Source organism: Centruroides vittatus, unplaced genomic scaffold (genome assembly GCF_030686945.1).
Source record: "Centruroides vittatus isolate TY-2023 unplaced genomic scaffold, ASM3068694v2 scaffold_435, whole genome shotgun sequence".
Taxonomy (NCBI): Eukaryota; Metazoa; Arthropoda; class Arachnida; order Scorpiones; family Buthidae; genus Centruroides; species Centruroides vittatus.
The window spans coordinates 7,807,110-7,834,652 of record NW_027122708.1 but is presented as its reverse complement, the minus strand read 5'-3'; the positions used below and the strand labels follow the sequence as shown (position 1 = coordinate 7,834,652).

Here is a 27,543-nt window from a genome sequence, read left to right as displayed (position 1 = left end):
TTTTAGTTTTTGTTGAAATTTTCTTTTTACTAACATATATTTTTTATTCTTTACATAGTAGTACTGTTTCCTACCTAATGTAACTTTTGCCTGTAAAGACAATCTCTCATCTCTGTTATTTAGTACTGTTATAAAGACAGATTTCTATAAAAATCAGTCTATTATCTTTGGGAAAACTTTTGCAAAATGTACATGATTTTTAGATTTATTTACACAGTATATTACTGTATATTGGATATGTTGAAACTTGTGTTTTCTTCTATTTATTTAAAACTTTTGTTTTAAATAATGCCATCAAATTTTTCATATAACCAAAGTTCTCTATTATCTGTATTATATATTTTCATTACTGGTTTCTGATTATTAATGAAATAAGGGAACTTAGAAAATATAAACAATTGAGATGCAAGACTATAATTACTTTCAGAGTTTATGCTTTTTCATTACTTTCAGTTTAAAAATAATTAAAGTAATTTGTTAACTTTACAAAATATAACAATAGATTTTAATACACAAATAATATTATGTATTAAGTCTTTTATATAAAAGTTAATATCCATAATTTCTATTTTTATTGTAGTTTTTGTATTATAAACTTTTACTGATTTAAGAAAAAAACATGAGAAGTCTCTTTCTGTCAATTTAAACAAATATGAAGCAAATTTCTAGGTATTATACAATAATTATTTATAATGAAATTAAAAGATAGCAAGAATTTAACAAAAATAAATAAATTCATATATGAATATTTAGTATAATATGTTTAATATAATAATAAAACACACAAGTTTCACATATAATGCAAGAACTAAACTATAAAGAAGAGTTAGATTACACAAAGAAGTAATAAATTGGTTTCTAATACTGATTTAGATTGGATTAATTTAATATTATATATATTTCTTATAGATAAATATTTAAATTGGAAATATTCATTATGAATTTTTTATTGATTAGAAATATTTCTATGATTAAAGAATATAATAATTTTTTATTAAATAGTTTACATAGTATAGTTTTTAAATTTCAATTATGAGATATATTTAAATTTACTCAATTTCATTTCATTTTCATTTTTAAACAATTTTCATATATATCTTATAATTTATACTATAATAAATCATATGGATACAGATGTTATATTTTACTTTATTTAGTTTGAATTAGTAGCAGAATTATTTGAAGAAAAGAAATTCACTAAATCAAAGGGAATTGTTCAGATTCATGCAGCTAAACCAATGCAAAAAGCAGCACAAAAGAGTAATAGGAAAACAGTTGGATCTCAGGTAACATTTATTTTATACTATACACACTATATTTTTGAAGACATTATTTTACTAAATTATTTATTTCTATAATAATAAAAATCTTAATGTTTATAAAGTAATTTGAAAACTTGAAATATCTAACATTTATTTAATTCTCCTTATTTATAAATACACATATCTACACATATTGAACTTAGAATTTCCAAACACTGAAGAATAAATTGATGATAATGTAATGGGTTTTTTTTAATCAAATGATTGTTTTTTATTTTTGATAGTTAAAATAATGCATTTTTCCAATCTATTTAAATGTCAATCTGTATGTAATGAATATGAAATTCTCTGGAATATAGCTTCTTAATCAAATTAAATTTATAACTTACATATTTCTTGAATATTATATAGTATAATTTATACATTTGCTATTATTAATGAGTTTTGTAAAACATTGCATTGAATTTTATAAATTTTGTAAGGAAGAGTCAGATGTTTATGCATTCACACATTGTTTTATTGAAATTAATTCAAAAAAATGACATTCTAATTTATATATTTCTTCAATTGTTCAATAGAATTTTTGGTTATTGTGGTCTTTCAACTGACCATTAATGTTATTGTGTATAGTTCATGAAAACATAACAATAAAATTATATGTATGTTCACTTTATCAAAAATTCTTATTGCATGTTCTAATACAGATTGATTACATAATAATTTTCATGAAACATTGCATATTTTAACACTAAATTTAAAAGAACACAATATTATTACATATTACATATTATATATATATATATATATTTATGCTGTATATAGTGAAATTTAAATATGAGTGAGTTGCATAGGTAGGACATAAAAGAGTATGACTTGTTTTTATAGAGAGAGAGTTAAAGAGCAAGGACACAGATTAATCCTAAGTTTTACTTTCTTCATATATGACAATTTGCTGCAATCTATTGGCAACTAAAGTTTTCATAAATTTTATTAAAATTGTACTAAACACATACAAAAACCAAATTATATAAAACAATGTAAACCTAACTACGGGGTTATTTTCAGGCAACAAGAATATTGATTAAATGAATGAATTTGTACTAGAGCTAGGTTGACTTGATTACATTGAGTTATAATTATATATATATAATTATAACTACCAATACAGTAATTATAACCAGCTTTTATAACCATACAGGATAAATATCTTTGCACTGACTGAGGATTTGCCCACACAATCTTTCACAGTACTCAGCTAATTGCATAACCATTCTGGCATGAAGCCCAATTATCCACTTATAATTTGATCTTAATCTAAGTCCAAATTATCTATTCCAGAATTTCTACACTTATCTACTTAATAATTATTAATTAAAATTAATGATATTAAGAAAAATAACCAGCACAGTTAGCTAATATAATGTTGTATTAAAAATATATTTTGTTTATAATTTGCAATATATTGATTGTATTGTATTGTTAATTGTATTTATTTAACTCTTAAATTTCATACAAATTTGGTTATCAAATAATTTTTAAAAAAAATCTTTTTTCAAAATACAATTGTAGTTTGCAGTATCTTTGAAGCATAGACAATTCTTTTATATAGCATATCTTCTTAGTGAAGTAAAGAACTTAAGGTTTGATTGTCCAACTGCAATGTGGCACTGCAGCGACAGAATTCTTAGAATTCCACTAAGTTCATTTTGCTACTGCTCCACTAAATGTTAAGCTGCATACCACAAGCCACTTGATGCTACATTATACGAATATTCTCAATTCTTTTTCTTTTTTTTTTTCTTATATTTCAGTTTTCCATAATTTTTAATAATTGTCAACTATTAAATTCAACTAATTTTTAAAATAACCTAAATAAAATAATTGTTTATTGTTTGGAACAAATAAAAATTGATCTTTATTCAGGAGTTGCTCTGGAAAATTTTAAAAAATTGCCGACAACTTCACCAGGTTTCAATTTTTTTTGCCACTTGAAATTATTTGTCACCAGCAGTTTTACTTACTAACTAATGCAGGTGCTGGTAGCCATATGAGTTTGGAGTCTGAAAACCAAAAGTGATATGTTAAGTTGTCACTTAGAAATAGGAATCATTTTGGAATAATTTTTTAATGAATAATTCCAAATAACACATTTGATCACAATCCTTAAACAGTATTTTGCATAGTCTGTTATGTCAAAATTTGTATGCTTTAGTCTACTGAAAAAGATCAAAGTGAAAAAAAATGCAATTTCAAAATATTTCCCAAATTTTCTGTCAGTCAATAAAAAAATCCCCAATATGGAAATTCTGGGTAGCATTGCATGTAAACTATCTTTGGTTTTCAATGTCACTTCTTGCTTTCCTATTCAAACTTGCCATGTAACATCATGACATTTGCTAGGTGTGGATGGCTCCCAGTGCACAGGAACTCGACATTCTGCTGTTTTTCTTGAAGCATGCTTTGTGATTCAGCTTCACACTGAATGTCGATATAAGCACACTAGGGTTTTTATTTCCAGTTTAATAAAAAATATCACAAAGTTGTGATTTTGGCACTATACAGTGCAACCCCTACTTATTGTTATTCAAACTGCTTCAGATCTAAGTTTTTCTGACTGTTTCCATTTTTTTTTACTTTGTCTTCATAATTAAATCTTATTATTTTGCATGAATTTTGATATTTATTCTCTAATAAATATTCATTCTACCTAGTTTTTACTATAAATTGTGGTCTTTGCTAGACCACAATTTATAGTAAACAACTCTTTTGTAAACAAATTTATAGTAAACAACTCTTTTGAGTTGTTTACTATAAATTTGTAGTGAAAAACTCTTTTGAGTTGACTGTCATGAAACTTAAAACATATTTAGCTTCATTGTTTGATGTCAATGCCATGTTTTGCCAATTAGATATACTTATCAGAGTTTGACTATAAATTATAATGCCACACTTGTTAGCTCAAGCAATGGCTAGCAACCTTAAAACACCATGCTACTATGGACTGTAAACTAGCTTTTTACTCAGCAAGTATTGTTTATTTTTGGTAGGCATGTGACAAGTTTTTGTCAGCATATATGCTGACTAACTTCTACTTTTGATTCTTTTGTAACTATGTAGAAGTAATGCTTTTGCATTTCATTTTGGATAAAATAATAAAAGAAAAATTATGTGTTATAAGATTTCTGTTTATAATCTATTAAGAGTATAAGTAAGTAATACAAGCATATTTGCTTTCCATTTACAATTTTTAGACAAATTGCACACCTTTCCATTTTCTGTTTAACATTTAAAGCTACAGGAATGCATTTTGCATTTTTTCACCCTCTTCAGCTGGATTACATAATATGTACATTAAATAATTTATATGTATATTACTCTTAGCGAAATTAATCTTTGTTTTTATAATAGTTTTCATTTTTCTATTTTAAAATTCAAGACAATAGTAACTGCAACTTAAGAAATACTATTTCTAAATGCAATGGGTTTATTTGGATAAAAAATTGATTATTGTAATCATTTGAAATATCTCAAATAATTTATTTGCTTCTTTTTGTTTTGTATGTTTAATCTTAAAATAAAAAGGCTTTGAATTGAATGATTATACAATTTTGAAATTATTCAAATCAGCCTATTACATACTGTTCAATATTCTGGAAAATATTAAATCATATTTGCATCTTGAAATTGATTATTTTCTATATATTATTTATTTTTATTCTTTAATAATAAATGTTTAATGTTTCTGTGATTTTCTTTTAGTTTTTTTGAAAATTGTTTATCTTAAAGATTGAAATATGCATCAGTTTTAAGTAGTTTTTGAATATAACTTTCTTAATTTAATTGAATTAATGTGATTTATCTATTTCTTAGTTTCATGATTCTTTGGGACTTCTAATGTCTACATTAAATGCTACTACACCACATTATATTAGATGTATTAAACCAAATGATGAGAAAGCAGCATTCAGTTTTGAACCACGACGTGCTATTCAACAGTTACGAGCTTGTGGTGTTTTAGAAACAGTCCGCATTAGTGCAGCTGGTTATCCATCACGGTAAGAAATTTTTAAATTAAAAACTTTGTAATATTGTCAATTATATGTGTCTAACAAATAAAATTATCTCTGATTTATTTTTTCTAATTAATTTGAAAAGAGATTTACTATATAAATCTATAAATAACTTTTAAAATATTAAGTTTTATGTAATGGTAAACAGTTAAAAATTATAAACTGAGCCAAAAACCAAACTCAACTTTCTATACTTAATGAACTATCAAACCACTTTCTGTTGCTGAGAAACATTTTATTAAACAAACACAAATGTTTTCAACCTAATACAATAGGCCATCTTCATGTGTAATTGAATTTGAACACCTTTTCAAAATGGAACATTTTAACAAAGGAATGTTCAAACTCTCATATTTAAATTTAAATCAGATAAATTAATATTTAAATACAAATATAAAATATTTTAAAAACACAAGATAATATAAATAATAAAATAAAATATTCTCTATACGTTATACACTATACAATCCGGCTAACTCAAACAAACTGTCAGCTTTCTGTTCACTTGTTAGAAGAGCATATTTATATTGCTATAATCTAATAGATAGAATCAAGGAAATTAATCAAATCAAGAAAATAGCCACAAGTTTGGGATATAAAAAGAGTACAATACAAGATCTAATTAGACAGTAAGAAGAAGGCCAGAAAAGAATCCAAAGAAATCAATGTAAAATTGCCAAGTTTGTGTATAATAAAAACATCAAGAATGGCAAGTTATGAAACAAGTGGCAGACAAAAAACTTTTCTTTTGTCTGCCACTAGTTTTCAAAAAGCACCTAATTATACAGTATTTTGAGAAATGATAAAGATAACCTTGGAAAATGAAGAAAAAGCAGGCATATACAAAATTCCATTTGAAAGTCAGCAGTTAGGAATAAAGAAAAGCTATGTTAGGATCACAAGAAGGAATCTGGCAATCAGGCTTAAAGTGCACAAGTATGACATTGAAAATGGGCACTGCAACACAGTTTTGTCTAGTATTGCACAAGTACAGGATTCCATAGTTAAATGAAATGAAGAGAGCTACGAGTTCCTTTGTTAGCATTGAGCCAAGAGAAAACTGAAATTTATAAAAGTAAATTAAAAGATGATTGCATAAATGCCAGGGATACAGATGACTACCTAATGCATGGAAATTCTGCATAAAAGAAAAATTTAATTATAAGAATTCTTAGTCTGCACCTGCCCGTATATTTTGATGCATTTTATTATTTATATTATACTGTGTTTATTTAAAATATTTTATATTTGTATTTAAATATTAATTTATCTGATTTAAATTTAAATATGAGAGTTTGAACATCCCTTTGTTAAAATGTTCCATTTTGAAAAGGCGTTCAAATTCGGTTACACTGAAGATGGCCTATTGTATTAGGTTGAAAACATTTGTGTTTGTTTAATAAAATGTTTCTCAGCAACAGAAAGTGATTTGATAGTTCATTAAGTATAAAGTGAGCTTTTATCAAAATTTATATAAAAATTGTATAATAAATAAGTAAAATATAATAATTGTGTACAGGGACAATTGAAACCTATGAATTTTGACAGTAGCCTACAAAAAAAATTTATTGATGTAAGGACTACTATAATTTTAAGAACTTTTTTGTTAATGTGTGAACTTCAATTTTAGTTTTCCAATTTATTATACAATTTTTATTTTAAGCTTAAGTATATTATATCAAATATTTTCAGTTTCAAAATTGTGTATATTCAAACATTCATAGATGATGATGACAAAAAAAGAACTAATATTTACAAAATTAAACAAAATTATATTCTAAACCAATTTTAAAATAACAAAATAAACTTGCTTGATTTGAAGAGGTAATTGCAAGAATTACAGTTTAAGTAGTTTCAAAGCTAGAGCCCATCTTCAAGAACCAAATAGTTTACAGCATTTATTGTAGTCTCAGCCATAGAGAATCTTCTATAGAATTGTGACTGTTTTTGAACCTTAGAATTCTACTCACACACCTAGGTGCAACTCATGCAGCTGTCTCCTTACTGTATCTGCATGTGCCAATGGATGTCAGTTGGTTTTTGTCAAAAATCAGATACTGCTGTACTACTCTTTCAAGAAACAAGAATATAAGACAATATTCTTATATTTCTGGTCAGAGGCAACAGTAACTGCAACTCCCCAGTTGCAACTCCCCAGTTGCAGTTACTGTTGCCTCTGACTTGGAAGTTTCACATTTCAAAATTACAGTACTATTACTCATCCTCTTGACTTTTAATGGCACTTTCTGATTTTCTATTGAATCTGTCTCATATAAAGGTATTTCTTTAAAGTTTTGAAACACACACTTTAAAATATTAATACAAGCCAAAGATTTTTTCCATCCTATTCATCCTTCTCCATTTTTCCAAATCTTAAAATTGATAACATTTTGTATATTGCCCAAATTTTTGAATAATAATATAAAGTTTACTAGAGAATGGTAAATTTTCTACAATACATTCAATGAATTTATTTTAGCTTTATGTAGAATCAGAAAAATTGGATTTATTGCTAGTGTAACTTTCAAAGATAATAGTGAGGTTGAGGCTGAGGTTTGGAACAGAAGTAATGTTACTTGAATTCAAAATTTTTTCCCTAACAGAGTTAGATAGATGACCGACACGACTCTATTGCTAACAGGAAAAGTATGATGTACAGGGACAAGATTGCCACTAAAAGAATTTAGTTACTGCAATACAACATGTGAGTGATCTGGGGTGTGTTCATGGGAAGCTGGACCCTATTCAGGTGTTACTAGTGTGAATAAAACTCAGAAAACTTCACATGGTCAAGCAGTTGACTGTGCTTGAATCTATGACTAACTATCAGAGTTCGGTAGTTTTATACACTCAGATACTAGAGGATGCTTATTAGAATTAAGAAAGTACCATTCAGAAATAAAAAAACCCAAGTTGTTAGATGTGGAAAATTAAGTACTTATAAACTTTTCGCAGGATGACACTTTCTATTCCATGCCGGCAAATGCTATATGCTACCTGTTGCAGTTAAGACGTAGCATATCTATTTTGCACTACATCATTGTCACAGTAATTAAGTGAATATAATATACTAGTAGCCCGGGACACCCCCTAGTGTCATTCCGTGGTATAAATAATAAATTTATATTATAAATAACAATAATAATATACTGAATTTCTCATGGCATACCCTACTAAAGCGCAGTCAAAAATGCAAAAAACCATATTTATTGTTGTTTTAATATTGTTATGCAAAAAACAATATTCTTACTGAATTTATTGTTAATTTAAATAATAGCTAGGGGTGCTCCTAGTGGCCGTTCTAGGCATACCATTACAGATAAACTGACATGTGATCAATGGCTTATATTATTAGATATATTTTGAAATTATAATTATATTCTTTTTCTATAAGAATTATACATAGTTTATTATTTTATTAATTTTTGTCAATAGATGGCACTACATGTAAATCAGCAAATTGAGGGTACGTTCATAAAGTCGAATGAGTTAAATGAGAATGACGTCATTGTTATTCTTATTTTGTTAGACTTTTCGAACGATTCGTTTATAACTAAATGGCTGTTTCTAAAATCGAAGATATGAATGTTGCTAGTGCAGCCTTATCTGAAATATTTTTCTTAGAATGCTTCGGGTGGACAGTTATTTCAATCATTTCACCTTTTAATTCACAATTTAAACACTCGAATAGATTTAGAAACATCGATATCGTCGGGTGCCATTTTCTTAACAAAATAAACTAACTCTTTCCTTCGTGAGCTTCGTTAGAGTTTCGTTTGAAACGTCATCACCGCAGAGCATGCGCACTGAGCAAGACTACTACTTTTCGAACGATTCATTACTAACGCATTTAACTCATTTGACTTTACAAACATACCCTGAGGGTGGATAGAAATTAATTGATTTACAGAAATCTGATACATATTTTGGGGTGGGATGTATGACATCATCTAAGTAGGTAAATGTAACTGCTGAGTTTTGTAACAACTGATTAAATGGCCTAGGAGTGTATAGCAAACATACAAACATTCTCATTTATACAGGGTGTCCATAAAGTCTGTGTGCAATTTAAAAAATTTATAACTTTATTAGTATTTGTGATAGAGAAATTATGTAGAATGTATTGGAAATAAGAAAAATCTATATATTTTTTGTTTTTTTTTTGTTTTTTTTTTGTTTTATTGTAGTTTATTAAGTTTCCACATGTCCACCATCATTAGTAATACAAAGGGTAATACAATTTTGTAGTTCTCTGAAATCATTTGCCAATTGATTTACAGTAATGTCTGAAATCACATTAGTTATTTTAGCTTTCAAGTCTTCTAATGATCATGGTTTGGTTGCATACACTAATGTTTTCACATGTTTCCATAAAAAAAAATCTAATGGAGTCAAGTCACATGTAATTCTGAAAAAGAAGTATTTTTAAAGTTTCGAAAAATTGTTAGATTATTGTGTTGAAGAGTTACTAAATAATTTTACTTAAAACTAGGTACATTAAGCTTTCTAATGCTTTTTACAGGTTTTTTCTATCACAAATACTAATAAAGTTATAAATTTTTTAAATTGCATGCAAATTTTATGGGCATCCTGTATATTTAGATTAACACAGGATTTTAAACTTGTGAATTTTAACTCCTAAGATCATTAGATATGTGGAAGAAAGAAGTAACATTATCTTCTTTATGATTATTGTGTTACAACCAATGTGCATTCCAGAAGGATGTTTTCTACTTGCTTTTTAAATTGCGAAATTATTAACTAACTGAAATCTATTTAAAAAATGTGATCTATTATTCATACCTTGGATGTTTTAGAATAAGTTTCAATAGAAAAACATTAATGATTAAAAATCTATGATCTAGTCATCTCTCTGTATGTTGGCTGATATCCTTATCCTGAGCATACAAATGTTTTACAGCTCCCTGCATACTCTGATTGTCCAAATAATAGTCATATTCTTGATTATTTTTGTTTTGTGTAGATTAGTTAATCCTCTAATGTGTGTTTATGTTGTTCAGATTCTGGGAAGATAAAACGTCTATTCCAAAAAGAATGAATTTCTATTAATTTAGACATAATGTTCTCAGTAAACAGTCTATTTTTTTTTTTTCAATAAAATAATCATTTCATACCAGTTTTCTTTTCCTTCACTTTCAGCTTCTTAATAAAAGGTGAGTTTGTCTCCTGTATCTAGATCTCCAACAGAGGTTTACAAGGATTAAAATAATTATTTTGCAATAATTGCTGATCTTTTCCTCCAAAATTGTCTTAATATTAAATAAGGAAATTTCAGTTTCTTAATTCATCATTCTACGTAAGCATTTGGATTTTTCTGCAGTTTTTTGAAAGTAATAAACTATAAAACAATTACTGTAAAATTTGTAACATAATCAATGTCTAGTGTTAAATAGTTTTATTATTATTTAAAATTAAGACTGGCTTAATTTAATGTTTATGGAAAGAAATGAAAAGCTTGTAAATTATAAGATTTTTGAATTTTTATATCTATAATTATATAATTTAATATAATGCATAAAACAATCATAATTTACTTAATAATAATTAATTAAAATTTAATTGAAATGTAAAAAATAAGTAATAAAAATTTTAGCTTAACAAGTTTTGAATATTAATTTTACGCTTAATTATTTTTCAGATGGTCCTATCATGATTTTTTGAACAGATATAGAGTTTTATCACATTCTAAAGATATTAATCGAAAAGATATGAAAACAACTTGTCAAAAAATTTTAGAAAAAACAATAAAGGTAATATTTAAATTATTAAAAATTATTTTCTGTTTATCATTAATTTCAGATGATTAAGTTTAAAGCAAGGTTTTTCCAAATTATATAAAAGATATTATTTCAATAAATTGTCATTATGTTTATTTATAATAATTTCAGATATTTAGGATTTTTGAATTTAGTTACTAAAGATAATGTAACTGTAACACTACATCCACTGCTGTATAACATCAGGCTATTTATTGGGGATAATAATAATAAATTACTAATAAATTTGACCCTAGAGGGAGACATTAGGTGCCATCTTGTATTAAATTTAATAATTATAATTTAATTAAATAATTTTAGATTAAACTGGAAGAAAAGAATCAGCCCAGAGTGAGGCTCGAACCCGCAACTCCCGCTTGCCGTGCAGATGCATTGCCAATTATGCTGTCTGGACCTCTGGTCTGATCTTCTTTCAGTATATTTAACATTACAATATAACCATCATTGGTTATTAGTAATTTATAATTATTATTGCCAATAAATAGCCTGATGTTATATGGCAATCAATAATGTAATGTATCGGGTTTCGTAAGATGTTAATATAATGTAACTAATAATAATTTTATAAAATTAATAAACTTACATTTATGGGATGTTTAAGAGAATTGGTCAAACATATCTGCAACAACAGTTTTAGTTAGTATATCGGTACAAGAGCCAGTAATTTTAGTATTTAACTCCAATAAAACAAAATAAAAATAAATAAAATATTTTATTGGAATTAAAAAACATAGAAAATAGGTTTTCTGTATAACAACAAAATGTACTTTTTTTATTGAAAATGAATTTCTACAGGGTGACGACAAAATTTTGAGACAACTTTTTACTTGCATGTTTCTTTGCAAATGTAACTTTTTAAATTTAAATAGTTCTATATTCTGGAACATTCTTTTGAATATTAAGTTGTTGTTAATAACTTGTTCTCTAATGCATTTGTTGTTACTTAGCTGAAGTATGTCAAATTATCATACTGCAATAATCAACTTGCATAATACAAGAAATCAACTGTTGAGGATTGTTAAATTACTTCCCATTCCATGAACAACTGTTTACAGAACCATAGTTCAATACAAGGAGATGGGCACAGTCAAAGTCTATCCTAGAAGTGGAAGACTAAGAACTGTCAATATGCCAAGAATGTGCAATATCATCATGAATCTTGAGGTGAATTCAACAGTGAACATACAAAAAATTGCTCTTCAGCTTGGTGTGAATTGTGTGTGAATTAATCTGGGAAAATAGAAAAGTAAGAGCTTTGCCTTTTATCAAACAACTTCTTACTGAAAATAAGGATGTGAGGCTTCAAAGATATTGTCTTGAAGAAGAGACTTGCAGGACAATGCATTGTTTTTAATGATGAAAAATTGTTCATGAGTGAACAATTGCACAATTGTCAAAATGACAGAATTTGCAGTAAAAGTTTGGATGCTTCAAAAGTGGTCACATACTCAACACACTCAATAAGTCATAGTATGGAGTGGAATCTGTGCAACAGACAAAACTGCTAGTTTTCATTGACAATGGTATTAAACTCAACCATGAAATGCATACTCTAGGTGTTCTTGAAGCTGCTTTTCTTCCTTAGTCCAAGTCTCACTTCAGTGACCAGAAATGGATTTTCCAGCAAGACAGTGCACTGGCCCAGTGGAAGTCCAAGCCTTGTTTGATAATTATGGAATTGACTTTATCTCATGGACAGAATGGTCACCATATAGCCCAGACCTCAACTCCATAGTCTACAGCATGTGATCAGTATTGGAGAGCAGAAAATGTGCTATCTAAAATCAAAACTTGGATTCCCTGGCTGCCCTGATCCCATCATTGGGACAAAATATCTGTCAAGGAGGTGTGAACCATCTGTAACAACTTTATGAAGCATCTAAGTTTCTATGTCAAGGCATGTGAAGGTTATTTATGTAACAATTGTTAACATTTGTTCCTTGTATTGTGTATTATAAGAATTTGTTGTTACTTTTTATATTCAATAGCATATCTTCAAGAAATAAATATTTTATGTTGTCTCAGAACTTTGTTGCCACTCTGTTTTTAAAGTTTTCTTACATATTTTAAATAATTTTTAAGCAGTTTGTTTTCAGTAGTTGTGTGTTAAACTTATTTTAATTCAATGTTCTGATTTTTTATCTGTATATTTTTATTAAATTTCCTCAAAATATATTGCTCTTGTTTTCAAATGCATCATTTGACTTCTAATAAACTAGCATGTTTCTTTAGTGTAAACTAAAGCATTGTAATAAAATTAATAAATACATTAAGTTCTTTACAATTATATTAATTACATTGAATACAGGAAAGTTTAATTTGGAGTTCTTCTATATTCCATCTATTAAAACTGCTTTTAAAATCAAATAAAAATAATAATAATAACTTTTAACAGATAAAATTTTAGAACTGTTACAAATATTGTAATTTAAAAATATGGAATACATGAAGCAATAAAAGCAAAAAACTCTAGTGTTGTTTCAAGTTTTTCTTATACTTGAAAAGATGATAATTTTAGATAAATAATCAGATCAAGATTTCAGACAAATTGCTCTATTGTTAGTCTATTATTGTTAGAAACATCTGCTGGCATCTTAGGCATATTTACTCAGATAATTCTCTTATTATTATTATTTAGTTCTCTTGTAGTGAGACTAGTCTATAACCTCTCAGAAAGGTCTAAATCAGATATTTAATTTTTCTTAAATCTTAAATTATTAGTTTCATACAAATACTGGAAAATTAGCAATGATAATAGAACATGTTAGATAATTGAATTAAGAACTGTTACTCAAATAATAGGAAGCTTTTATCAATAACTCATAAAAAAGTTTATGGCTTCAAAATTGTCATCTCTAGTCTATGGATCATCGTCAACTGGTAATTCTTATAAGAACATCAGATAATACTGATGATCTAATAAAATAATTAAGTCAAATTTGTTATTGAGCTACATTTTGGCTAATTAAATATATATACCTTGTAATATATATGAATACCATTTAATTTTTACGAAAGGTAGGAAATTAAATATCCATCTTATATGAAATTTAATAATTAAAATTAAATAAATAATTTATAATAATCTGAAAGAGATCTTATTTCTATATTTAATTAGCCAAAATGTAATCTAATAATAAATCCAGCTTGATTATTTGATTAGTACTATGATTTTGGCTTGATTTCTTATATCATTGGTTGTTTTTCTTGCTTTTGGAAAAATTGTAGTAAGCTTAAACAACCTATAAATAAAATGCCTTCCATTTATAGAATGTAAATGACTTGATGATGATCAGTATTGATAGAAAACAGTCAGTATATTTTTTTGAAATTAAAGGTCTGTTCTGAATCTACAAAGGTTGTTTAAGTTGTGTTTACTGTACTGTTATCCAGTGGGTAGCAGTTGTTAAATTGAAAATTGTTGTTAAGCAAATTACAATTGATGGCTATTAAATAGAAACTATATACTTTAAAATGTCGAGTAAAATGCATTTTTTAATCAACTGAGAAAGTCTTAATTTAACACTATAAATGTCTTTGAAGGGTTTAAGTCTCTTGTCATGAAGTGCATCATTTGAATTTTATTCAAACCAAAATTTGAACAGTTTGATAGATTATCTTTAAAATATTGCATGGAAACATACCTGATAACAATCTTCTGGTTTCTAGGATATAACAAATAAGAATATAAATTAATTAAATTATTTAAATACAGATTATATACAAAGAAAAATTATTTTTTAAAAACTTTTGTAATCATTGCTGCACCGAATGAGACTAGTTTCTGAAATTTTTCCAGATAGTAATGAACAGTCTTTATTGAAAACTGATGTCATAATCAATGAATGAATTTTTTGACACAAATAATTCAAATTTTGTTTTCCAGTACTTTTTATTTTCTGTCTGATCTAGTAAAACAAATTTTTTTTATAATTATTGAAAAACATTATCATTATCATTTTGATTTTTGATCATATTTACTTTGTATCTCAGAAAATGGTTACTTTTTAATCCATACACACACTTTGCTAATCACATTAAAAATATCACATCAATTCACATTATTATAAAATTAACCCATAAAAGATCCTGATCAGCAATTAAATAGAAATAATTTGGTTTAATGATTACAAAAAATGACAATGGTTTGCACAATATAAAATCTCTAACATAGCATATGAATGACAAATAATACACAAATGAATCTGTAGAAGAGAACAATAAAAATAATCAATTGTCATAATTATTTGGTTTCTTATTCCAATGATGCTTTTACATGCTTATAAAGAACAGTATCCTGGAACTTAACTGCTATACCTTACAAATTAGATATAAAAATATTTAGTGATAAGGTAGTAAATTATTATTATCATCTAAAACTAATTTTTTTTAAATTTATTATTGTTTTTATGTTACAGGAAGAAGATACTTTTCAATTTGGAAAAACAAAAATTTTCTTTAGAGCTGGCCAAGTTGCATATTTAGAAAAATTAAGAGCAGATAAATTGAGACATTGTGCTGTTATGATACAAAAGCATGTGAGAAGATGGCAACAACAAAAACGATACTTACAGATTAGGAAATCTATTATTAATATACAGTGTTATGGAAGAGGACTTTTAGCTAGAAGGTATAAAACTTGTTTTTTTAAATATATAATTTCTCAGCTTTATAATAAGATCAATTAGAGAGAAAAGTTAATATAATTTTGTTCATATTAAAGGTAATTAGAATATTCAAATTTACTAAGTTAATGATTATAAATTGAATGTTTCTGCATTTGTCAGTGTGTGCAATATTTAAATAGAATTATATTTTAAATAGTATATTATAGTTTTTTAATTTTAATACAATGGTGAGTATAAGATGTATTGCTTATTTAGAAATTGAAAGTGTACAAATTTTTTTATTATTAATCTGCAGTAACATAAAACTAAATTTATTTGTAAACTTACAACTTTTATTTTGATTGAGATGCTAAAATAAATTAACAGTATATATACCCCACAGCACTATTCATATGCTGTTTTACATACATATATTTTTGTTTCATTGCTAAATTATAATAGAATTTTTTTTTGAATGTGCATTGTAAATGACATATCAGAATGAAGTAAACCCTGCAAGTTGGGAAGACTTACATAATGAACAAAATTTTAAATTACAAAAGCAATATTATAAACCAAACAAACAGTATAATTATTAATAAAAAAAATATATATACAAATAAAATTGATTTTTACTGATTTATCTTACACTACTTTGGTTTGTTGAAATTGTATCAAGAAGAATGTTTTAATAAAATATTGTTTAAAATTTAAATTTTAAACAATGTTCTTTGAAATTTTAATTTTAAACAACATTCTATTGGAACATTTTATATCCAAAATTATAATAATTTATCAAAATATGTCTATTAATTAATAAGATCTGAAGCATAGTTTAAATGATAAACTTTGGATAATCATAATTTTATAGATGAAATGAATGTGCAAAAACTGTGAAATAAAAATTATTATTATTATTATTGATTTAATACAAAAGATTAGGTTTTAATTAAATTAATTATAATTTTCTATAAAATTGTTTCATTTGAATTTGAGTTTTTCAATTATTGAAAATGCTGATTTGTGGACTATATACTATATAATTTGACTGTAGTAACATTATATTAGCATAATTTTAATTTAAAAAAGCACCTATTTGTAGATTTCTTCACATTTCATTATATTTATACTTTAAAGAAAAAAAAATATTTCCAAAATAACATACATATTTAAAATTTTAAATACAGTAGAGCGTCGTTTATCCGATTCAATTGGGGACTGGGGTTGTTCAGATAACTGATTTTTTCGAATAACTGATTATGTACAAAAAAATATATTAACCTATCTGATGTTGAAATTTTTCTTTGTTGCGTGTTGCTTCATGTTGAATTTTTGTTGATTTTAAGCCGAATGAAAATTTTTATAATAATAATCGAGGCTATTGTATCATTAAAAATTATTTCTTTATTTTGTACAAACAAAATAAATATATTGAAAAATATAAAAACAAAAAAATTATACTTTAGAAGTTAATCTAGTATTAAAAACGTTCGATTCAGCACGACACAGTCTGACTGGAAAGCTTTCGGTTAACCAGCTTTTGGATAAACAACGCTCTACTGTATTACAATTCTAAAAGTTTTTATTAATATAAATTAATTAAAAATGAAATCGATAATAATTTCACAGAAAAATAAATAGATATGTAAAATTAATAAATGTAATATTTAATCAGAAGTACTTGCAATATTGAACTATTGATCAATATTAGTACATCATGTAATTTATAAGTTAGCTCATTTATATATGTTAATTTAATTATAACAATGGATTCTATATGGAAAAATAAGGCAAAGTTTTCAAATCCATTTTATAAGCACAACTGAATCCTATGACATTGAAAATCATAAATAATGATTTCAATATTGATCTAGTAAATCATGTTATCCAATGTTTTTACTTATTTTTGAATGATAAGGTGTCTTGCATAATCTATGCTATTCATACTTAAGAACTGCATATTTAGTTCCCAAAGCTGTATTTTATCACCATTACTCTGTTTTTAACACACTATATTTGAAGACAAGTTGGGGCAATAAAAAAAACACATACAGTTATAATAATGATATACTGTATTTATGTTCTGATTATACTTACAGGAATCTTTTTGCACAGTTCAAAATTGTAGATAGCATACATACATAGCATCACTTTGACTTATGGCATGATGTTAGCTTGACATGGATAATCAAAGGTGTTTTTCAGGTGTAATCAAAGGATAATTTACAGAATTTGGTTTGCAGAAAAGGGGAGAGATAAAAAAGAATGCAAACAAAAAGTAATGGTAGTAGTATTAGAGCTTGTAATAATGTCAATTATGGCTTCCTTCTTAATCATCTTAATCCTAATGTAATCAAGAGTCATGGCAATGATTCACTGCCAAGTAAAAAAGCCACTGACTGACTATATATAGGAATCAGAGTTGCAGATTTTTGGGGTTAATTTCTCCACCCCCAAATGTCTAATGTAATTCGAATATCTCGTTTGAAAGGTAATTGTTTTCTTAGGTAGTGTACAAAATTTTAAGATTTTCTATAAATCAGTTGCCGAAATATAAGCAATTGAAAAATCACCAAAAAAGCTGTATTTTCTTTTTCTTCATCCAGCACTGCAGATGCTCGTAGAGAAAAAGCTACTGGGTGTAGAAAGCTCAGATATTAAACTTAAGCCTTTTTCATTATCAGTGAGGTGCTTGTGAAACTTCTGGGTTGATAGGTCAAAGTTTACAAGGGGTTTCCCATAGAACTATTTCAGTTTTATGGCTTAATTTTATGCTTTTAAGGATAAAATTGCATCAAAACAAATGAACTTTATTCAAAATGTTATTTAGAATAACAAAGGCTCGAATTTATGTGAATTAAAATTTTTTATAACAATAGTGTTAGTCTAAATTCAGAAGCTTACAGAATAAATTACATTTATTGTGTATTTAAATATAAAAACTAAGTTGGACATTCTATCTATATATAATTATTATATACAAATTAAACAAGTATATTTATTTATAATTTGCTACTTAGGTATGCCAATTTTTTACGTCAAACAAAGGCAGCTATTGTTCTTCAAAAATATATTCGTGGATTTTTGTGGCGAAAAAAATATCTTCGACTTCAAAAAATTGTCATTGCTATTCAATCTTATGCTCGTGGTATGTGGGCCAGACAGAAATTTTACCAACTTCGTTGCAATGTTGCAGCTGTTATTATTCAGGTTATTTCTCTTAATTTTATATATAATATTTAATATAGATCAAATCAAACTCCAAATTCTTGTATTTATTTGTAATATTTGAAATATATTATATTATAAATTTCATACTTTAAAAATGATGATTACTCATGTACTTATAAGTACAGTATGTAATTAAATAATTAATGAAGGAAACTTTTATTACTTTTTTAAGATAATATATTTAACTTAATAAAGTATTTTATTATAAATTAAATTTAAATTAATTAAATTTTAGTCTGTTAGTATCAGTTTATAACCTCAATATTTTTTTGTATATATTTTAAATTAAATATAACGTAACATAAATTTAAGATAAATTTTAAGACAATCTTAAAAAAGATAAATTTTTTTACTTTAAAAAAAGTTGATACCTTTTCAGTGTGAAAGTTTTTGGTTGATAATATCTTATTGTTTATGTAAATTTTACTTTTATTTTAATGCATTTTTTACTTCATTAGTAAATGTTAACTTTAATGTTTAGAAATATGTTCGTGGATGGATTTGTCAAAAAAAATATCAAACCACAAGACGAAATATTATTATTGTTCAATCTTGTGTACGACGTTGGTATGCTAAAAGAATTTTGAAGAAACTAAAAGTAAGTTTTATATTTCTTCTGTTAATAAATATTATTAACATAGTAAATTATAAAATTATTAAAATAGAAACTTACTATTTAATTTTTTGATATTCACCTGCATCTGTTTTATTCAACTTTGTGTCAAAATTTTTGTTTATTTTTATGATTTGTACTGAAAACTTTACTTTTTTTAACTTACAAATGTAACTATAGTCTACTTTGCATGACTTCAGAAATTAAATGAGATTGTTATTCTTACTTCATCTATGGGTTTTTATAACAGATTTAAATGAAAATAAATATTGACAGTTAATTAACTGAACTTATTTTTCTTGTCCAATTTTACAAAAAAGTATTTTATTTACAATGATAAAATGGTTTGCATTCTTGATAAATGCAAATAGTTTATTGGAAAGGAGAAAAAGATATTCTCTTTTATCTCAAAAATGTATTTGCTGATAGTTAAAGCTTTATATTTTACTTTGTAATTATTAATAACTATTTTTCTGAATTTTATTACAAACTAGGTATGAATATATGTAAAATGAATGCACTTTTTTGCTTACTGCAATAATCAGATGAATAATATATAACTTCATAAGCACAACAAAACTATAATGCTTTAGTGGAGAATACTTCTGAATTATAACAACTTATTTTCAAAAACACCACATAGAATATTATTGTTATAGTAGCAAATGTGCAGAAATATAAACAAATAAATGATTGTTATAGTTACAATACAAATATTAAAATAAGTAATAAAATAATAATGTAAATAATAATTAGAAATTCAAAATATTAAAAAAACTAACTCCTATCTATAAACTGAAGTTTTTTTTAATGCTTTATAAAGCTATATATTAAAATTCATAATAAAATTATTACATAGGCATTTCAAAAAGTAACAGAGCAAATTGACAATATTTTATGAAATGAATGTCCCAGGAATTCAAGCTCCCACAGAGAAGATACATTCTTAGATAAGGTATTGATATGGTCTGCTTAATTGAAATTGAAGCATATAGAAAACAAAATAGCTGTTTGCACTGTAGAGGAGCAGCAAGCAGTGATTAGATTTTTGTAGTCGGCAGGTGTGAAACCTCTTGAAATTCTTAGAAGAATGCTCATTGATGACAGAAGAGAGTCCAAGTGGGAAATTGCATTTAAAGATGGGCAAACAGCAATCTGTGATGAGCAATGCTTTGGTCTTTCCAGCACGAACATCACTGCTGAGAAGGAGAGTTGTGCTAATGCCATTATTCATGAAAAAAGGTGCATTTTTTTAGATTTTCTGGCCAGAGAATTGGATGTCAGTATTGGATCCTCATTTGTTATTGTCACAGAGGCTCTCAAGTATCAGAAGTTGTGTGCACACTGGGTGATTAGGATGTCAATTGATGAGCACAAGCTGAATCATGTTCAAACTTCTACAGCCTTTTTGGCATGGTCTTACAGCATTTCCCATATAGCCCTGACCTTGCTCTCTCTGACTATCATATGTTTGAACCCCTGAAAGATGCTTTAAGAGGCAAAGATTTGGGAATGTATGACAAGATGAAAGAATCTGTCCATTCCTGGCTAATGCACAACCAAAAACATTTTTTTTCTGATGGAATAAAAATATTGGTGTAATGGTGTGAAAAGTGTATTGAAAAGTAGGGTGATTACATACAAAAAATGACATAACATTTGTATTTTTAATTGAATTGTATATCTCAAAATATTTAATTTGTTGTTAGTTTTTGAAATGCTCAAGTAATTTTTTATTATAAATGGCAAATTATGATAAGCTTAAAAGACTTTTTAATACATTTACTGCTGTTTTATAATATCCAGTTTTAGGTTCAATAGTTTTGTAATAAAACTCACTTTACCTTCTAAGTCTTCTCTCTCCAGTAAATTAATTTGAACTGTTTACCTAGCTCTATCTTTACCTTCTGAAACATATAACACTACAAGAATGTGACCAAAATTAAGCATTTCAGCTATTTTTTTTAATCTAATATTAACAAAAGCTTCTTCATTTATGTTGATTATATCTGCATAAACCATCAATAGAAGATTTGACTGCAGTATTTTCTAAATCTAATTCTAACATTTTTTGGGTCAACTATTTCACTTTGCAACACAGTAAAATCTGCTTCTACTTAATTTGCTTTCTAAAACCTTTTTATGAAGCTTAACAGAGGAATTAAACATTGTTTTAACAATTTTTTGCTTTTTCAACTAGCTCTGTTTTACTACAATCTTTTTATTTTTAACAGTATATTTATCATTTTGATTTAGTAATTATAGATTTGTATTATTTCAGCAACTAAATTAACAAATTTTATGTTGATATAACATTTACTTATAAGATAGACAAATTTTTACTTTATGGAAATAACTCAGCTTTTTTGAATTTTGCTTTAAGTATTAATAACTATATTTTTTCTAGAAATTTCTACTACTATAATTAATTCTTCATTTTCTTATTTTTATCTTGTCATCTTAAAATGTTTTCACATTTCCATTAAGAAAATATTTATCTTATTTATAAATGTTATATCAAACATTTTATTGTCTATATAATACAGAATCATTTTAAGCTTTTGAAATAGTAAATTTTTTCTATTGTATGTATTATAAAGCATTTTTATTACACTTTTCTGTATTGGAATTAATATCATAATTTATTACTTTTAATCTTATATCACAAATATTCCATAAGTTCCTTATAATTTTCTTCAATGTATTAAAATTAATTTTAGCTTTTATTTAATTCAAGCTATTTAGTAAAGTATAAAGCACAATTAAAGAAATAATATTAAGTTAAATATACTGTTAAAAAGTTTTATTTAAATTACTGAGTAGTATCAAATTTATTTGATCATTATCAGTTTATTAAATTAATTAGCTTAAAAATTTTCATTGCTATTTATTTTAGTAAAAAGCATAAAATATCTTTATATTCATAATCAGATATATTTAGTTAATATTAATATTATTATTCTTTTTTAGATTGAAGCAAAATCTGTGGAACACATGAAAAAATTAAATAAAGGTTTGGAGAATAAAATAATCTCACTCCAGCAAAAGATTGAAGAAATTGTATGTATTTGTAATTTATAAATTTTTAGAATTATAATACTGTTTTCTTTTTAATAATGATGATGCTATTCAGCTTAGAGAAAATAAAGGTTTGAAATCTCGTGAACAAGATGTTAAGAATTTAACAAGTCTTGTTGAAAAATCTAAGTCAATGGAAAATGCTTTAAAATCATCAAATAATAAAATCATTGAATTGGAAGAACAGATTGTACTATTGCAAAATGAATTACAACAAAATATTGAAGAAAAAAAAGATTTGATTTCAGAGAAAGAATTACTGAGCAAAGAAAAAGATGAGGTATTATATTTTTATGAAGTTTTTTAAACATATTTTATGTACTTTATTATATTATTTTAGATAATAAACTTTAATAAATAATAAATTTAGATAATAAATTTTAATTAACTAGATTAAATCACTTATTAGAATATTTTTTTAAAGAAACAAGAAGTTTAAGTATACTAAAATTTTATAATTAATAATGTTTCTTTAATGATTTATTGATTTTATACTAACTTCTTGAATATTATTTGCATACATAGTCAAGAATAAGTTAATGGATATTGAAGCAATTTTGAGCATTTTGTGTAATGGATATTTTTGTAAATAAGTCCTGGACTTAATTACAGAAATTAAGAAATTTCAGCATAAATTATTGATGATAAAATTAAGCCCAGGCATAGTTTTGGAAATTTATTTAATAAAAATATTCATTATCAGAAGAGGCATAGTTGTCATTTGGCTCTGTATTGATACACTTCAATATCTCAACATTATTATTTATAATGTTTATATTTATATTAAAAAATAGGGACATGGTAAATATTAATAAGGGTTATAAAAATGTTTGTTTCTTATCATTTAATAATGCCTTTATAATTGCAAACTGTAATTAATTCTAATTTTATTTAGAAATTTACAATAATATGTAATGTAGGTAAAAATTTTAACAAGTTCTCTTATTTTTAACTGGTAACATTTAATATATATATTAATTAAATTAATGCTTAAGTATATAATGTGAAAAAATTGTTTTAAATTTGTGTATATATGTCTAATATACAGGGTGTATCAGAATGACGTTTTAAAAATTTGGGGGATTGTAGAGGATGAAATTTTGAATGTTTTGATATAAGGAACCCATAACCGGAAATGTTATATAAAGTTTCTACAGCACTTTGCAGTTGGTATGCTGGATGAAACGGCAGAATACAGTATTTATGACAAGTTTTATTGACAAAACAGTAGAGTACAATCAAACTGTACATCGAATCAGTGGCTGCACTACTTTAGAGTAAATGTTCAATGTGATGACCACCAACTTCGTTACATCATGTGCAACGACGAACCATGTTTTGTCCAATTCTCTGTAAGATGCCATGCTCCTCTCTGATGGTATTAAATGCTGTAAAGATGCGGTCCATAAGCTCATGAACTGTTCCTACAGGTGTTGCGTACACAAGGGACTTTACATAATCCCAGAGGAAGAAGTCAAGAACAATAAATAACACGACGTCAATGGACGGAAGGGTAGCTACCAAAGTGAAGGGCGGTCAAGCACTTCCTACGGCTGTAGAAACTTTATATAACATTTCCGGTTATGGGTACCTTATATCAAAACATTCAAAATTTCATCCTCTACAATCCCCCAAATTTTTAAAATGTCATTCTGATACACCCTGTATATATAAACTGAAAAATTAACTTAAATACGTGGAATTCATTTTTACGTGGTACTTACAGTAGAGAGAATTTCTACGTTTAGATATCATTTTTATAGAGATGGTTTTCCATTTTTCATAAAGAATTCTTGTTTTTTGTTTTAAAACAGTAATTTTATTGAAAATTATTATTTAAATACAGTTGATTCTGTTTAATTGGGCCACTGGTTAATTGGGGTAGCTGCTCTTTGGGCCAAATCTCAAAGAACAGAAACCAAACTAATAAACTAATACATAATTTAAATGCTTAATTAGGACAGTAGCAGAAAAGGAATTTACAATTTTTGATATATTTTTCAAAAATCAAAAATTGTAAATTGTGTAGGCCTAATGATTGGCTGAGACAAAGCAATTTTGTCTTTGGCTTGGGCAGCTTGGTTTTTCAAGAAGGGATCGGCACAGTGAGATGTATCACACCAGGATCCCGTCTGAGGAAGACCTGAATGCTGACTACTGACCCTTCTTCAGATTGGATTGTTGTTGGGCCAGATGATTCCCTTAAAAGCAATGGGATGAGGACCCCAGACAATTTTTGACATCTCTTGACGAAGTTGAAAGACAGCTAGAGTTCACTTGGAAGATATTGTGTGCATGATTACATCTAAACTCAGACAGCAGCCATCTGACAATTGGGACCAGCAACCAGAACTGGCAGATTCTATGGACGTTCCTGCCAACACTAGTGTGATGTGAATCAGTTATCTATTGTCATGAGTCTGGCAAATTTATAGTATAAATATTTTCTGTGTTTTGGTTTAATAAAGCATTAAAATAGGTATCTAATTATTATCTTTTTACCTACTTATTTATTTACCTATGTATTACATATTTTATTTTAGAATTTATTATTAGTTCATTTAATTGGGGCAGCTGCTTAATTGGGCCAAAATGGATTAGTCTCAACATGTCCCAATTAAGTGGAATCAACTGTACATTTTAAATTTTTAAGTTATATATAAGAAATTAAGTTTTAAAAATCACTTTCTTTTATTTTTTAGATAATAAAAAATTTGAATATTGATAATAAAAGATTAAAAGAGGATCTAAATAGAATGAATGAATCTATTAAAGCTAATGAAAAAGGTGCAGATGGTAAGTATCAAAAATCTAGTTACTTTTTTATCAGATTTATTCTAGTGTAAGTTCTGTATAGCAAAAAATCTTACCTTTTTTGAATGTATAAGAATATATAACAACAGATAATTTTTATGGAATAAGAAAGAAATTATAAATTATTCCATATAAATTTAATTAATTAATTTAATTAAAATAATTTGATTAAAAATATATTTATATTTTCAATTCCATTAAAATGTTTTATTTAATAGTGTTTGTAAATTATTTATATTTGTATCTATATTTAATTCAATAAAAACTTTTAATATTACTACTACTGCTCTGAAATAAATTAGAAAAAAATAAAACTGAATTTTTGATTGATAAACTAGTAGAAAGATATTTTTATTAATTTATATTTTCTTAGCAAGACAGTATTGAGTATATTAAATTAAGAGTAAAATATGAACCAATTTTAATAAGTACTTTTGCCTTATATTATTGAAATTGATTCATATTTTATTTTCAATTTAAATGATGTCAGTACTTTCTTATTAGTAAGTTAATTTTTTGACAAATAAAGCATAAATTTGATTTTGATTTCAATATTTTTATGTGCATAAATTGAACATAAATTAATTTTTTTCTATATGTGATTAAATGATACTATTAAAAATTTATTTTGTAAATATATATTTTTTAATTAAATTTCAAAGATTCTTAATAATTTCTAACTTTCATATGATAAATGAATTTTTACGTCACACTACAGAAGGCCACTATATTGAATACATGTCATATTGTTAGGAAATTCTTGAATACACACACACACATACACACACACACACTACACACACAGTGGTGATATTCAGCAGGTTCACACAGGTTCAGCCGAACCCGTTGGTAAAATTTTCAGTTTCCTGAACCTTGTTAAACACACGTAACATTTCTCAGTGGTTTTGTTTCTTTTAAAAAATATATTAAAATATACGTATTATACTCTGTAACACTACTAAACTAGAGCCTTATACCCTGTTCGCACTAAGCATTTCAATCTAGATTGTGAGCAAGGTTGGGGACTATGCCTTGGTGTGATCTCTCTCAACCATTTCAATCTCGACTGAAATGAGGTTTAATCGCAATCGATTCAAGAGAGTTCTTGAAACTAGATCCAGTCATATGAGAGATCCCACAATCTCACGTGCGTGAGATAATACAAGATGGCTGTGGAACACATGTCGGGTGATGGACAGCGAAATAGAAAGGATATTGTATTTCGAGAGACAATGACATCTGTCTATTCGGGGCAAAAAATTTCTCTGCCTAAAAAAAAAGGTCGCCAGCACTAATATACTATTGTTACCTGGTCTTTGCCCAGGGCCCCTTACGTTTCAAATATGCCACTGATTATTAGATATATTGCAAGAAAAGGTATTGTATTTATTTCTAGCCAAAACTTCCAATTTTGTTTGTCGGTGATTGTTAGGGAAAAATTTTCTGCTAGCGAACCCTTTGTTAAATATTTCGAATATCACCACTGCACACACACACACACACACACACACACACTGACACACTTATTTAATTTTTGTCTTGTTTTGGTTACTATGCCTTGACTCTGGTCCAGTATAGTACACAGCCACCAGTGTCAACTGAGTATAACTTACTATAATAATAATAATAATAATAATAATAATACTCTCCCGTGGTCACCACCTGGTCGTGGTGGGAGAGCCCAGTAATTTTACTGATCCATAGGGCAATGCAGGCTGGAGCATAAGCTCCTGGTAGGGACACCCATGCCAGTAAGGTCTATGGGGAGAAATGAAGCTAAGAGTGACCACACCCACATTCTGTGGAGATATTCATCATGGTAATAACTAGATCAAAGTGTGATACCGGCTCGGACGTCGCCTGGGTTAACAAGGTCCGCGTTCGTGGGTTAGGCAGAGGCTCACGTTCGAAAAATAGGCCACAGTCTCCCTTGGTTACCGGTGGCGAAAGCAGCACCGGCCCAAGCATGGCTACTGCAATGCCCTCAACAGATGTGAGGAACCAACCCAGCCTTGGTGTTTCTGTGGCAATGCATCCACAGACCACAAAGGCTGGAAAACCACGCCAACG

At 26.7% G+C, this 27,543-nt stretch overlaps 1 protein-coding gene across 1 annotated transcript in view; it reads left to right on the top strand.

Annotated features, from left to right (window-relative positions):
* The window catches only part of LOC136989027 (unconventional myosin-Va-like), a 124,390-nt gene that overhangs the window by 56,737 nt on the left and 40,110 nt on the right, over nt 1-27,543 (top strand). Inside the window, exons 15-23 of the mRNA XM_067287069.1 lie at nt 1,158-1,286; nt 5,133-5,317; nt 10,992-11,103; nt 15,549-15,760; nt 18,758-18,947; nt 19,450-19,566; nt 22,552-22,641; nt 22,715-22,939; nt 25,362-25,455. Of these exons, the coding sequence (XP_067143170.1) occupies nt 1,158-1,286; nt 5,133-5,317; nt 10,992-11,103; nt 15,549-15,760; nt 18,758-18,947; nt 19,450-19,566; nt 22,552-22,641; nt 22,715-22,939; nt 25,362-25,455 (1,354 nt within the window). The remainder of the gene's footprint in view (nt 1-1,157; nt 1,287-5,132; nt 5,318-10,991; nt 11,104-15,548; nt 15,761-18,757; nt 18,948-19,449; nt 19,567-22,551; nt 22,642-22,714; nt 22,940-25,361; nt 25,456-27,543) is intronic.